Below are 13,147 nucleotides of genomic sequence, written 5' to 3'. Positions count from 1 at the left end.
TAATGTATGGGTCTTGTGACAACATCACAAATAACACATGTGGATGCATCAATGCCATTCCTCCTGATGGACAGTACTGCCAGTCTGTTGACCAATACAGTAAGCGCTTTTAATCAAATATATTGCTTTATAAGGGAGTCAAGGCCTGTGAAATAAATTATTATTGTGATGAGATTATTTGGAATATTTTCGCCTTTTCTGAAATATTACAAGATGAACAAGTAGAATTGTTTATGGCTACATTTGAACTTATTCAGTAGCTTCTTTTCTCTCTCTTTTTCTTTACAGACTCTACAACTTGTCCTGTTACAACACCCTCTCCAACACCAACATGTAAGTCTGTGAAGGCAACACTGATCAGAAACATAATATAAAAGTCACAGCACAGATCAGAAATGATGTGTTGCCTTTTTCTGTCTCTGCAGCTTCTCCAGTTGTCTATGAATATCTCATTTCTATTGAGCTGAACATCACAGATGTTGCACAGATAGAACGACTGAAGACTATTCTGAGAAACATCAGTTATCCCATCAACATCGGTGACCAAATACAACTCTCTGACATCAACATTTCTACAGGTAGGATTTTTTCATCTTGGTTGAACAAAATGATATAAAAAAAACATAAGTATACTTGTAGCAAACATTTGATATTGTTAGTGACACCTACTGGCTATGACAAGTCACAACATGCACTTTAGGCTAATTGACACTGAAGCAAACCGTGCTAAAAGAGAATGAAAAGCAAAAGAGATGGAACAAGCTGCAGAGTTAGGTGATATTCCTCAGTAGGTTTATCAGCATAGACAAATACGTTCAAATTACCTTCATAAGTATTTGCACATTTGATGTCACTATAAAGAATACTGAATAATGCAGCATTTTCTTTTTACCATTGTATGTATATTAAGTGCCTTAGACACAATTCCTCATAAGTACATATTTCTTTCAGTTTGCTATCCGAACAGCGGCGGTTTCCAGTGCAGATGTGAGGACCAGTATCGTTGGTCATGTGGCCAGTGTTTAATGTATGGGTCTTGTGACAACATCACAAATAACACATGTGGATGCATCAATGCCATTCCTCCTGATGGACAGTACTGCCAGTCTGTTGACCAATACAGTAAGCGCTTTTAATCAAATATATTGCTTTATAAGGGAGTCAAGGCCTGTGAAATAAATTATTATTGTGATGAGATTATTTGGAATATTTTCGCCTTTTCTGAAATATTACAAGATGAACAAGTAGAATTGTTTATGGCTACATTTGAACTTATTCAGTAGCTTCTTTTCTCTCTCTTTTTCTTTACAGACTCTACAACTTGTCCTGTTACAACACCCTCTCCAACACCAACATGTAAGTCTGTGAAGGCAACACTGATCAGAAACATAATATAAAAGTCACAGCACAGATCAGAAATGATGTGTTGCCTTTTTCTGTCTCTGCAGCTTCTCCAGTTGTCTATGAATATCTCATTTCTATTGAGCTGAACATCACAGATGTTGCACAGATAGAACGACTGAAGACTATTCTGAGAAACATCAGTTATCCCATCAACATCGGTGACCAAATACAACTCTCTGACATCAACATTTCTACAGGTAGGATTTTTTCATCTTGGTTGAACAAAATGATATAAAAAAAACATAAGTATACTTGGTAGCAAACATTTGATATTGTTAGTGACACCTACTGGCTATGACAAGTCACAACATGCACTTTAGGCTAATTGACACTGAAGCAAACCGTGCTAAAAGAGAATGAAAAGCAAAAGAGATGGAACAAGCTGCAGAGTTAGGTGATATTCCTCAGTAGGTTTATCAGCATAGACAAATACGTTCAAATTACCTTCATAAGTATTTGCACATTTGATGTCACTATAAAGAATACTGAATAATGCAGCATTTTCTTTTTACCATTGTATGTATATTAAGTGCCTTAGACACAATTCCTCATAAGTACATATTTCTTTCAGTTTGCTATCCGAACAGCGGCGGTTTCCAGTGCAGATGTGAGGACCAGTATCGTTGGTCATGTGGCCAGTGTTTAATGTATGGGTCTTGTGACAACATCACAAATAACACATGTGGATGCATCAATGCCATTCCTCCTGATGGACAGTACTGCCAGTCTGTTGACCAATACAGTAAGCGCTTTTAATCAAATATATTGCTTTATAAGGGAGTCAAGGCCTGTGAAATAAATTATTATTGTGATGAGATTATTTGGAATATTTTCGCCTTTTCTGAAATATTACAAGATGAACAAGTAGAATTGTTTATGGCTACATTTGAACTTATTCAGTAGCTTCTTTTCTCTCTCTTTTTCTTTACAGACTCTACAACTTGTCCTGTTACAACACCCTCTCCAACACCAACATGTAAGTCTGTGAAGGCAACACTGATCAGAAACATAATATAAAAGTCACAGCACAGATCAGAAATGATGTGTTGCCTTTTTCTGTCTCTGCAGCTTCTCCAGTTGTCTATGAATATCTCATTTCTATTGAGCTGAACATCACAGATGTTGCACAGATAGAACGACTGAAGACTATTCTGAGAAACATCAGTTATCCCATCAACATCGGTGACCAAATACAACTCTCTGACATCAACATTTCTACAGGTAGGATTTTTTCATCTTGGTTGAACAAAATGATATAAAAAAAACATAAGTATACTTGGAGCAAACATTTGATATTGTTAGTGACACCTACTGGCTATGACAAGTCACAACATGCACTTTAGGCTAATTGACACTGAAGCAAACCGTGCTAAAAGAGAATGAAAAGCAAAAGAGATGGAACAAGCTGCAGAGTTAGGTGATATTCCTCAGTAGGTTTATCAGCATAGACAAATACGTTCAAATTACCTTCATAAGTATTTGCACATTTGATGTCACTATAAAGAATACTGAATAATGCAGCATTTTCTTTTTACCATTGTATGTATATTAAGTGCCTTAGACACAATTCCTCATAAGTACATATTTCTTTCAGTTTGCTATCCGAACAGCGGCGGTTTCCAGTGCAGATGTGAGGACCAGTATCGTTGGTCATGTGGCCAGTGTTTAATGTATGGGTCTTGTGACAACATCACAAATAACACATGTGGATGCATCAATGCCATTCCTCCTGATGGACAGTACTGCCAGTCTGTTGACCAATACAGTAAGCGCTTTTAATCAAATATATTGCTTTATAAGGGAGTCAAGGCCTGTGAAATAAATTATTATTGTGATGAGATTATTTGGAATGTTTTCGCCTTTTCTGAAATATTACAAGATGAACAAGTAGAATTGTTTATGGCTACATTTGAACTTATTCAGTAGCTTCTTTTCTCTCTCTTTTTCTTTACAGACTCTACAACTTGTCCTGTTACAACACCCTCTCCAACACCAACATGTAAGTCTGTGAAGGCAACACTGATCAGAAACATAATATAAAAGTCACAGCACAGATCAGAAATGATGTGTTGCCTTTTTCTGTCTCTGCAGCTTCTCCAGTTGTCTATGAATATCTCATTTCTATTGAGCTGAACATCACAGATGTTGCACAGATAGAACGACTGAAGACTATTCTGAGAAACATCAGTTATCCCATCAACATCGGTGACCAAATACAACTCTCTGACATCAACATTTCTACAGGTAGGATTTTTTCATCTTGGTTGAACAAAATGATATAAAAAAAACATAAGTATACTTGGAGCAAACATTTGATATTGTTAGTGACACCTACTGGCTATGACAAGTCACAACATGCACTTTAGGCTAATTGACACTGAAGCAAACCGTGCTAAAAGAGAATGAAAAGCAAAAGAGATGGAACAAGCTGCAGAGTTAGGTGATATTCCTCAGTAGGTTTATCAGCATAGACAAATACGTTCAAATTACCTTCATAAGTATTTGCACATTTGATGTCACTATAAAGAATACTGAATAATGCAGCATTTTCTTTTTACCATTGTATGTATATTAAGTGCCTTAGACACAATTCCTCATAAGTACATATTTCTTTCAGTTTGCTATCCGAACAGCGGCGGTTTCCAGTGCAGATGTGAGGACCAGTATCGTTGGTCATGTGGCCAGTGTTTAATGTATGGGTCTTGTGACAACATCACAAATAACACATGTGGATGCATCAATGCCATTCCTCCTGATGGACAGTACTGCCAGTCTGTTGACCAATACAGTAAGCGCTTTTAATCAAATATATTGCTTTATAAGGGAGTCAAGGCCTGTGAAATAAATTATTATTGTGATGAGATTATTTGGAATGTTTTCGCCTTTTCTGAAATATTACAAGATGAACAAGTAGAATTGTTTATGGCTACATTTGAACTTATTCAGTAGCTTCTTTTCTCTCTCTTTTTCTTTACAGACTCTACAACTTGTCCTGTTACAACACCCTCTCCAACACCAACATGTAAGTCTGTGAAGGCAACACTGATCAGAAACATAATATAAAAGTCACAGCACAGATCAGAAATGATGTGTTGCCTTTTTCTGTCTCTGCAGCTTCTCCAGTTGTCTATGAATATCTCATTTCTATTGAGCTGAACATCACAGATGTTGCACAGATAGAACGACTGAAGACTATTCTGAGAAACATCAGTTATCCCATCAACATCGGTGACCAAATACAACTCTCTGACATCAACATTTCTACAGGTAGGATTTTTTCATCTTGGTTGAACAAAATGATATAAAAAAAACATAAGTATACTTGGAGCAAACATTTGATATTGTTAGTGACACCTACTGGCTATGACAAGTCACAACATGCACTTTAGGCTAATTGACACTGAAGCAAACCGTGCTAAAAGAGAATGAAAAGCAAAAGAGATGGAACAAGCTGCAGAGTTAGGTGATATTCCTCAGTAGGTTTATCAGCATAGACAAATACGTTCAAATTACCTTCATAAGTATTTGCACATTTGATGTCACTATAAAGAATACTGAATAATGCAGCATTTTCTTTTTACCATTGTATGTATATTAAGTGCCTTAGACACAATTCCTCATAAGTACATATTTCTTTCAGTTTGCTATCCGAACAGCGGCGGTTTCCAGTGCAGATGTGAGGACCAGTATCGTTGGTCATGTGGCCAGTGTTTAATGTATGGGTCTTGTGACAACATCACAAATAACACATGTGGATGCATCAATGCCATTCCTCCTGATGGACAGTACTGCCAGTCTGTTGACCAATACAGTAAGCGCTTTTAATCAAATATATTGCTTTATAAGGGAGTCAAGGCCTGTGAAATAAATTATTATTGTGATGAGATTATTTGGAATGTTTTCGCCTTTTCTGAAATATTACAAGATGAACAAGTAGAATTGTTTATGGCTACATTTGAACTTATTCAGTAGCTTCTTTTCTCTCTCTTTTTCTTTACAGACTCTACAACTTGTCCTGTTACAACACCCTCTCCAACACCAACATGTAAGTCTGTGAAGGCAACACTGATCAGAAACATAATATAAAAGTCACAGCACAGATCAGAAATGATGTGTTGCCTTTTTCTGTCTCTGCAGCTTCTCCAGTTGTCTATGAATATCTCATTTCTATTGAGCTGAACATCACAGATGTTGCACAGATAGAACGACTGAAGACTATTCTGAGAAACATCAGTTATCCCATCAACATCGGTGACCAAATACAACTCTCTGACATCAACATTTCTACAGGTAGGATTTTTTCATCTTGGTTGAACAAAATGATATAAAAAAAACATAAGTATACTTGGAGCAAACATTTGATATTGTTAGTGACACCTACTGGCTATGACAAGTCACAACATGCACTTTAGGCTAATTGACACTGAAGCAAACCGTGCTAAAAGAGAATGAAAAGCAAAAGAGATGGAACAAGCTGCAGAGTTAGGTGATATTCCTCAGTAGGTTTATCAGCATAGACAAATACGTTCAAATTACCTTCATAAGTATTTGCACATTTGATGTCACTATAAAGAATACTGAATAATGCAGCATTTTCTTTTTACCATTGTATGTATATTAAGTGCCTTAGACACAATTCCTCATAAGTACATATTTCTTTCAGTTTGCTATCCGAACAGCGGCGGTTTCCAGTGCAGATGTGAGGACCAGTATCGTTGGTCATGTGGCCAGTGTTTAATGTATGGGTCTTGTGACAACATCACAAATAACACATGTGGATGCATCAATGCCATTCCTCCTGATGGACAGTACTGCCAGTCTGTTGACCAATACAGTAAGCGCTTTTAATCAAATATATTGCTTTATAAGGGAGTCAAGGCCTGTGAAATAAATTATTATTGTGATGAGATTATTTGGAATGTTTTCGCCTTTTCTGAAATATTACAAGATGAACAAGTAGAATTGTTTATGGCTACATTTGAACTTATTCAGTAGCTTCTTTTCTCTCTCTTTTTCTTTACAGACTCTACAACTTGTCCTGTTACAACACCCTCTCCAACACCAACATGTAAGTCTGTGAAGGCAACACTGATCAGAAACATAATATAAAAGTCACAGCACAGATCAGAAATGATGTGTTGCCTTTTTCTGTCTCTGCAGCTTCTCCAGTTGTCTATGAATATCTCATTTCTATTGAGCTGAACATCACAGATGTTGCACAGATAGAACGACTGAAGACTATTCTGAGAAACATCAGTTATCCCATCAACATCGGTGACCAAATACAACTCTCTGACATCAACATTTCTACAGGTAGGATTTTTTCATCTTGGTTGAACAAAATGATATAAAAAAAACATAAGTATACTTGGAGCAAACATTTGATATTGTTAGTGACACCTACTGGCTATGACAAGTCACAACATGCACTTTAGGCTAATTGACACTGAAGCAAACCGTGCTAAAAGAGAATGAAAAGCAAAAGAGATGGAACAAGCTGCAGAGTTAGGTGATATTCCTCAGTAGGTTTATCAGCATAGACAAATACGTTCAAATTACCTTCATAAGTATTTGCACATTTGATGTCACTATAAAGAATACTGAATAATGCAGCATTTTCTTTTTACCATTGTATGTATATTAAGTGCCTTAGACACAATTCCTCATAAGTACATATTTCTTTCAGTTTGCTATCCGAACAGCGGCGGTTTCCAGTGCAGATGTGAGGACCAGTATCGTTGGTCATGTGGCCAGTGTTTAATGTATGGGTCTTGTGACAACATCACAAATAACACATGTGGATGCATCAATGCCATTCCTCCTGATGGACAGTACTGCCAGTCTGTTGACCAATACAGTAAGCGCTTTTAATCAAATATATTGCTTTATAAGGGAGTCAAGGCCTGTAAACAGAGAAATCGTTGTTGTGGTCCTGACGCGTTCTTTGTTGTTGTTTTGTTTTACTAAATATCACTCCTGACAGAAGATTTTTTGTATACTATGTTAAATAAATATAGAAAACATAGTTTTCAATTGAGTTACTTAACTTAATTGCAGGAAACATCATAACATATTGTGTATCTTAAAGTCAATCAGACTTAAAGGATTAATCTGTTTAACGATTTCCAAAGCGATAAGCTTAAAATCAGTTTTCAGACACCTTTCCCAATTATCATCTGATTTTGGGATCGTTGACTAATCTTGTACTGTGACAATCTGTGATCTTTTCATCAGTCAGAAGTAAACCTTTAGAAATAGTGCTATCTGTTCTTGAGAATGCATAATTACCCTGCAATGTCCTGTACTCAAATGTGAGTTGACCACACTTTTCTAAATGTTATATTCAAGTCCATTCTTCTCTCCTGCTCTCTTCTTGCTTGCAGACTTTACAGCTTGTCCTTTTACAACCACAACTCCACCATCACCAAGTAAGACTTCAAAAGATATTTAATATGTGAAAACACAAAAAAATAATAATGCACTACGACAGTCGTACCATCAATACCATCAGCAATTGTAACAAGCAGTTGCTTGTAATGACATTCACTGCCGTAACATTGGTGTATGCCTGAAATGATAAAACCTCACAATGAGTGTTTTAAGCTTCAGGGTTTTTGTTGTTTTGTATTGTCAATCAAAACACGATTGTACATTTTCTTACAGACACTACACCTGTTAATATGACAAACCTGAACACTACTACAACTACATCAATAACTCAACAAACCAATAAGTATTTAGAAATGAGTCATTAGTAGTTTAGTTTTTTCAGATTCAACACCTGTTACTACAATAGATGAGAACACTGCAATAGCTGTAGCAACACTAACAACTATTACAAGTATACATATAAAAATGATGAGAATTCTTCATCCTTATTTTAAATGAGGGTATTGTGTAAAACATGTGTACTCTAACTATTACAGTTAGTAATAGCTCCTCAATGACATTTGTGACGAGTGTCCTACTTTTTACTACATCTCATTATTAAGCTGTTAGTTTTTAAGGTTTATTACTATATGTCAAACAGGTACACGGTGAATGATCTGGGCTTGAAACATGTTGCACTAACTCTTAGACATTACTACAAATATTCTTTACAGACACGACTTATGTTGCCATGACAGATCTAAACATTACAACACCCACAATTATGTCACGAACTGTAACCAGTGAACTCATGAATAAGGGATGGCAGGGATGGTTAATAGTCCTTTGTTTAACATTTGTTTGAACTCTCTCAATAAATCACAATTTGAAGGATATTACCTTTGAAATAATGGATAAATAACTGTATAATGTTCTCTTTAGACTCAACTTTTTCTACACCAGATTTAAATACCACTACAGCTACACCACCACCCACAACTGTAACAAGTAAATACTTTAAAATAAGTGGGTGGATTAATCATCCGCAACAAAAGATTAAAAAAAAAAAAAAAATCTTTACATACAATATAATGTTAAAACCTCACATAACATTAATAAGGTTGTACTGTAGTGATTGTAGTCATCTTTACAGACACAACACCTATTGCTACATCTGAACACTACAGCACCCACAGCTACTCAAATAACTACTGTTCAAAAATAACTCGCTTTGTTATAACCCCCCTTGTATTTCAAGATATTACACCCCAAAAAGTTTGTTAAGTAAATGTTATTATCGTTCTAGATACAACGGTGAATAGCAGTATACCTACAGCTGCATTAAGAACTGCAGCTACCAGTACGTTTTTTTCAAAATAAGATATTTTTTAAATCTTAAATAATAAAAATTCTATTGAAGTAACAGCAACAAACAGTAGCTGTTACAATATAAGACTATAGTGACAATCACAGTAAGTCATCTGGGCTTGAACAACTTCATTTATTTCACTGTCGGCATAAAGATATTATAGTAAAATGGTCTCTGCAGAGTCAAAACTCACTGCCACAACAGAAATTAACACTACATCTGCAACTACACTAAGAATGACACAGTGTCATTCCTTGGTACAAAGCAGTTACTATATGTAGCACTGCTCTTTCAGATACAACACCTGTTGCTAGTACAATTATAAGCACAAATCATTTGGTTGTGTCAGTGTTTATATATATTTGTAAAATGGTCTTTGCAAATTCAACACTTACAGTATATACATCATGTCCATTATGTCTGTTTTATAGATTCAACACCTGCCACACAAGATATGAACACTACAACAGCTGCAACACCGACACCAATTATAACAAGTCAGCACTTTCAAATAATCCTACATTGCTTTTCTTTTTCACAAATTTGTCTGTAATTTATCCTCATATAACAGATTTTACCTCTCAGTCTGACATAATTATAAATCATTCTTCAGATTCAACAACAGATGTGAACATGACAACGCCAGTTGTAACAAGTAAGTGAATATGCAAAAATGTAATGTCATTTGTTTGACCCCCAATTTGTTTTTCTTTTGTAAAGTAACACATGGCCATATAATGTTTTTTGCAGACTCAACACAATATACAAATATAGTGAAAAATACACTAAGTAATCTGAGGATGTATCATTTTTTTTATCATTAGTAGTAACATATATTGTGTATGTGAAATGGTCTTTGCAGATTCAACATCATTGAAAATGGACATTTTCAGCAATAGCACTTGCATTTGTATCAAATGAAATAATTCTTACAGCTCCTTGTTGCAAGTTGACTAAAGATGCCAGCAACTGTATTTACCAACAGGTTTTTAGAATAAGAGGATGGTCTAACTCTTACTTTTGTTCAAATATATGTACAATTCAGATTTTGTATTTCAGTTTAACATACATTGTTCTAAAACTGTCTTTTCAGATTCATCAACAGCTGTGATCACAACAGAGGTTTCCACAACACCCATGACAATTATAACAAGTAAGAGCCAAAAAATATACATAATTAGAAGATGATCTTTGTTATGGTCAATAGGAATATAAAAAATAATTAAATGAATGTAAAACTGTTGTTTTTATTTGTCTGCAGTAATACATGATCAAAAAATGTTGCTGTTCCAACCACACATCTGAACCCTACAATGTCCTTCCCTGTTATAACCAAGTACTTAGTGTTTAAGTTCAGGTTTATGACATATGTTTCTAAAACTTTACAGAAAGTGATTTGAGCATTAATAATTTTGTCTTCTATCGTCAGGATTTACATATGTTCATATAATGGTTTTTTGCAAATTCAACACCTATTGCTGAGCATTATGTCTTTTATTCCAGATTCAACAGCTGTCACCATAACAGAAATGAACACTACTGCAACTGCAACACCAACACCAACAGCAATTGTAACAAGTCAGTGCTTTAAAATAATCTTACACCACTTTAACAAATTTCCTTACATTTGTCTATATCATTTCATATTATCATATATAGATTTATAAGATTTTTCAGTTTGACATACAAAAGTAACAAGTAAACATGTTAAAACACACAGTCACTGATTTGGGCCGGATTTTTTTTTCTTTATTACAATAATGTATGGTCATATAATAATAAAAAATTGCAGACTCAAAAAAAATTCTCAATAAATCACAGATTGAAAAAAGATATTACTATTGAAAACACTGGATAAATAACTGCAAAATGCAAGATACTGTTAAAATCTCAGTTATGTTAAAAAGGTAATTGTGAAGTAATCCTTACAGGAATAACATCTATTGCAACCACTGTTAAAAATAACTCTGTAAATTTAGCTTTGTATTTCTAGAAATTATACCACAAAAACAGAGTATGTGTCAATTAAATATATCATCATTCTAGATTTGACAGACAACAGTACTATACCTACAGCTGTACCAACAACTGCAGTTACCAGTAAGTTTTTAAAATAGGGGATGTTTATCTTGATGATAGTATGACATTGACGATGTCAATTATAAAATTCTGTAACATTATATAACATTTTTGATCATTTTAAAATGTTCTTTTCAGATTCAACACATATTGCTACAGCAGTTTTAAACACTACAATAACAACATTTGTAACAAGTAAGTGCTAAAAACTCACTTATAGTAAGTAACATATAGACTTGAATAGCTCTATATACTTGTTATCCCCGACCTAGGGGAAACAGGAGCGCAGCATAAAACATGACTTTCCCTTTTCCCCAGTTCCCAATAATGACCAGTGCCACAACTGAGTTTCAACCAAAACACCACTGATTTATTATTTACACAGGTAAATTTTGCATCGGGGTGATCACGGCCAAAATAATAAATAAAAGAAACTATTAGGTTTTCCTACCTTACCTGGACCAGTGAAAGAAAACAAACATAAATACAGGGATCTTACCTAACTCCCTAACATAAACAGGAGAAAACGGGAACTACCAAAAAGGCTTCTTACCCCTACAGTTACCTGAACTGCTCTTAGGCAACTATTTACAGCATATACAGTTCACACACATGCAGATCGATCTAAGCAGGCTCGGTCCATTTGGGGGGTCTTTTTAGCAAGGGATGACAGAGCATTCCTCTAGTTAAAATTTACTTGAACATTTTCAGCAGTTTTATCCTCACTTAAAGGTTATTATTTTGCACATTGTGTTTTTTCCAGATTCAACACCTGTTGCCACAACAAATGTGAACACTACAACAACAGCTCCAACACCAACAACGGCTGTGACAAGTCAGTGTTTTAAATAATCTTATATGACTTTCCCAAATTTCCTTGATATTTGTATGTAATTTGTTTTCATATATCAGATTTTACCTCTCAGTGACATACAAAATTATAAATTTCTATTTTCAGATGCAACAACAATTGCTACAACAGATGTGAACACGACAACAGTTACCACAACACCAACAATTGTAACAAGTGAGTGAACATGTAACAATGTTGACAATATATTTTTTAAAATACAGTCTTTGATTTGAGCCTGTATTTATTTTCCTTTTGTACAATAACACATGGTCAAACAATGTTGCTTGCAAACTCAACACCTTTTGCTACAACATATAAAAACATTTCAACTCTCATTACACTCACAACTATACCACCAACTGTAACCAGTATGTATTTTTGAACACATAATACTCACACCTTCCCCAGTTGGATAACACTGTGATGATTACTTTTGTTTGAAATATATTCTAGTATTTCATCTTTTAGACTTAACTGTGACAAATACATGCTAAATGATAATGCTCACAATATAAAAATGTAATGAAATGTACACTAAGTAATCTGAGAAGTAATCATTTGCTTTCTATTGTTAGTAGTAACATATGTTTATGAAATGGTCTCTGCAGATTCAACACCTACTGCTACAACACATCTGAACACTACAACACCACAACTACACCACCAACTGTAGTTACCAGTAGGTTTTTTAGACAAAGGACGACAGAGCATTCCCTAGTTGCAAATTTGTTTGAAAAATTTCTGAAGTTTTATCCTCACTTGAAGCTTATTACTTTGCACATTATGTTTTTCCAGATTCAACACCTGTTGCCACAAACAAATATGAACACTACAACAACAGCTCCAACACCAGCTTTAACAAGTCAGTGCTTTACATAAACATATATGACTTTCCCAAATTTCCTTGATATTTGTATGTAATTTGTTCTCATATATCAGATTTTACCTCTCAGTATGACATACAAAATTATAAATTTCTATTTTCAGATGCAACAACAATTGCTACAATAGATGTGAACACGACAACAGTTACCACAACACCAACAATTGTAACAAGTGAGTGAACATGTAAC

The 13,147-nt window shown here is 34.8% G+C and overlaps 1 protein-coding gene across 1 annotated transcript; it reads left to right on the top strand.

The window, feature by feature from the left end:
- Positions 1-6,070: 6,070 nt before the first annotated feature.
- LOC108891395 (uncharacterized) lies at positions 6,071-12,248 on the top strand (the record flags this gene model as incomplete). Its single annotated transcript, XM_018688523.2, has 10 exons — positions 6,071-6,238; positions 7,788-7,832; positions 9,574-9,639; positions 9,756-9,797; positions 10,236-10,295; positions 10,646-10,720; positions 11,189-11,242; positions 11,360-11,416; positions 11,985-12,056; positions 12,180-12,248. Coding segments are annotated over exons 1-10 (637 nt in total), but the record flags the coding sequence as incomplete, so codon positions are not given.
- Positions 12,249-13,147: the final 899 nt, after the last annotated feature.

This window comes from Lates calcarifer, unplaced genomic scaffold (genome assembly GCF_001640805.2).
Source record: "Lates calcarifer isolate ASB-BC8 unplaced genomic scaffold, TLL_Latcal_v3 _unitig_1942_quiver_2385, whole genome shotgun sequence".
NCBI lineage: Eukaryota > Metazoa > Chordata > Actinopteri > Centropomidae > Lates > Lates calcarifer.
The sequence above is the reverse complement of the archived record's forward strand: the minus strand, read 5'-3'. Positions and strand labels throughout refer to the sequence as shown.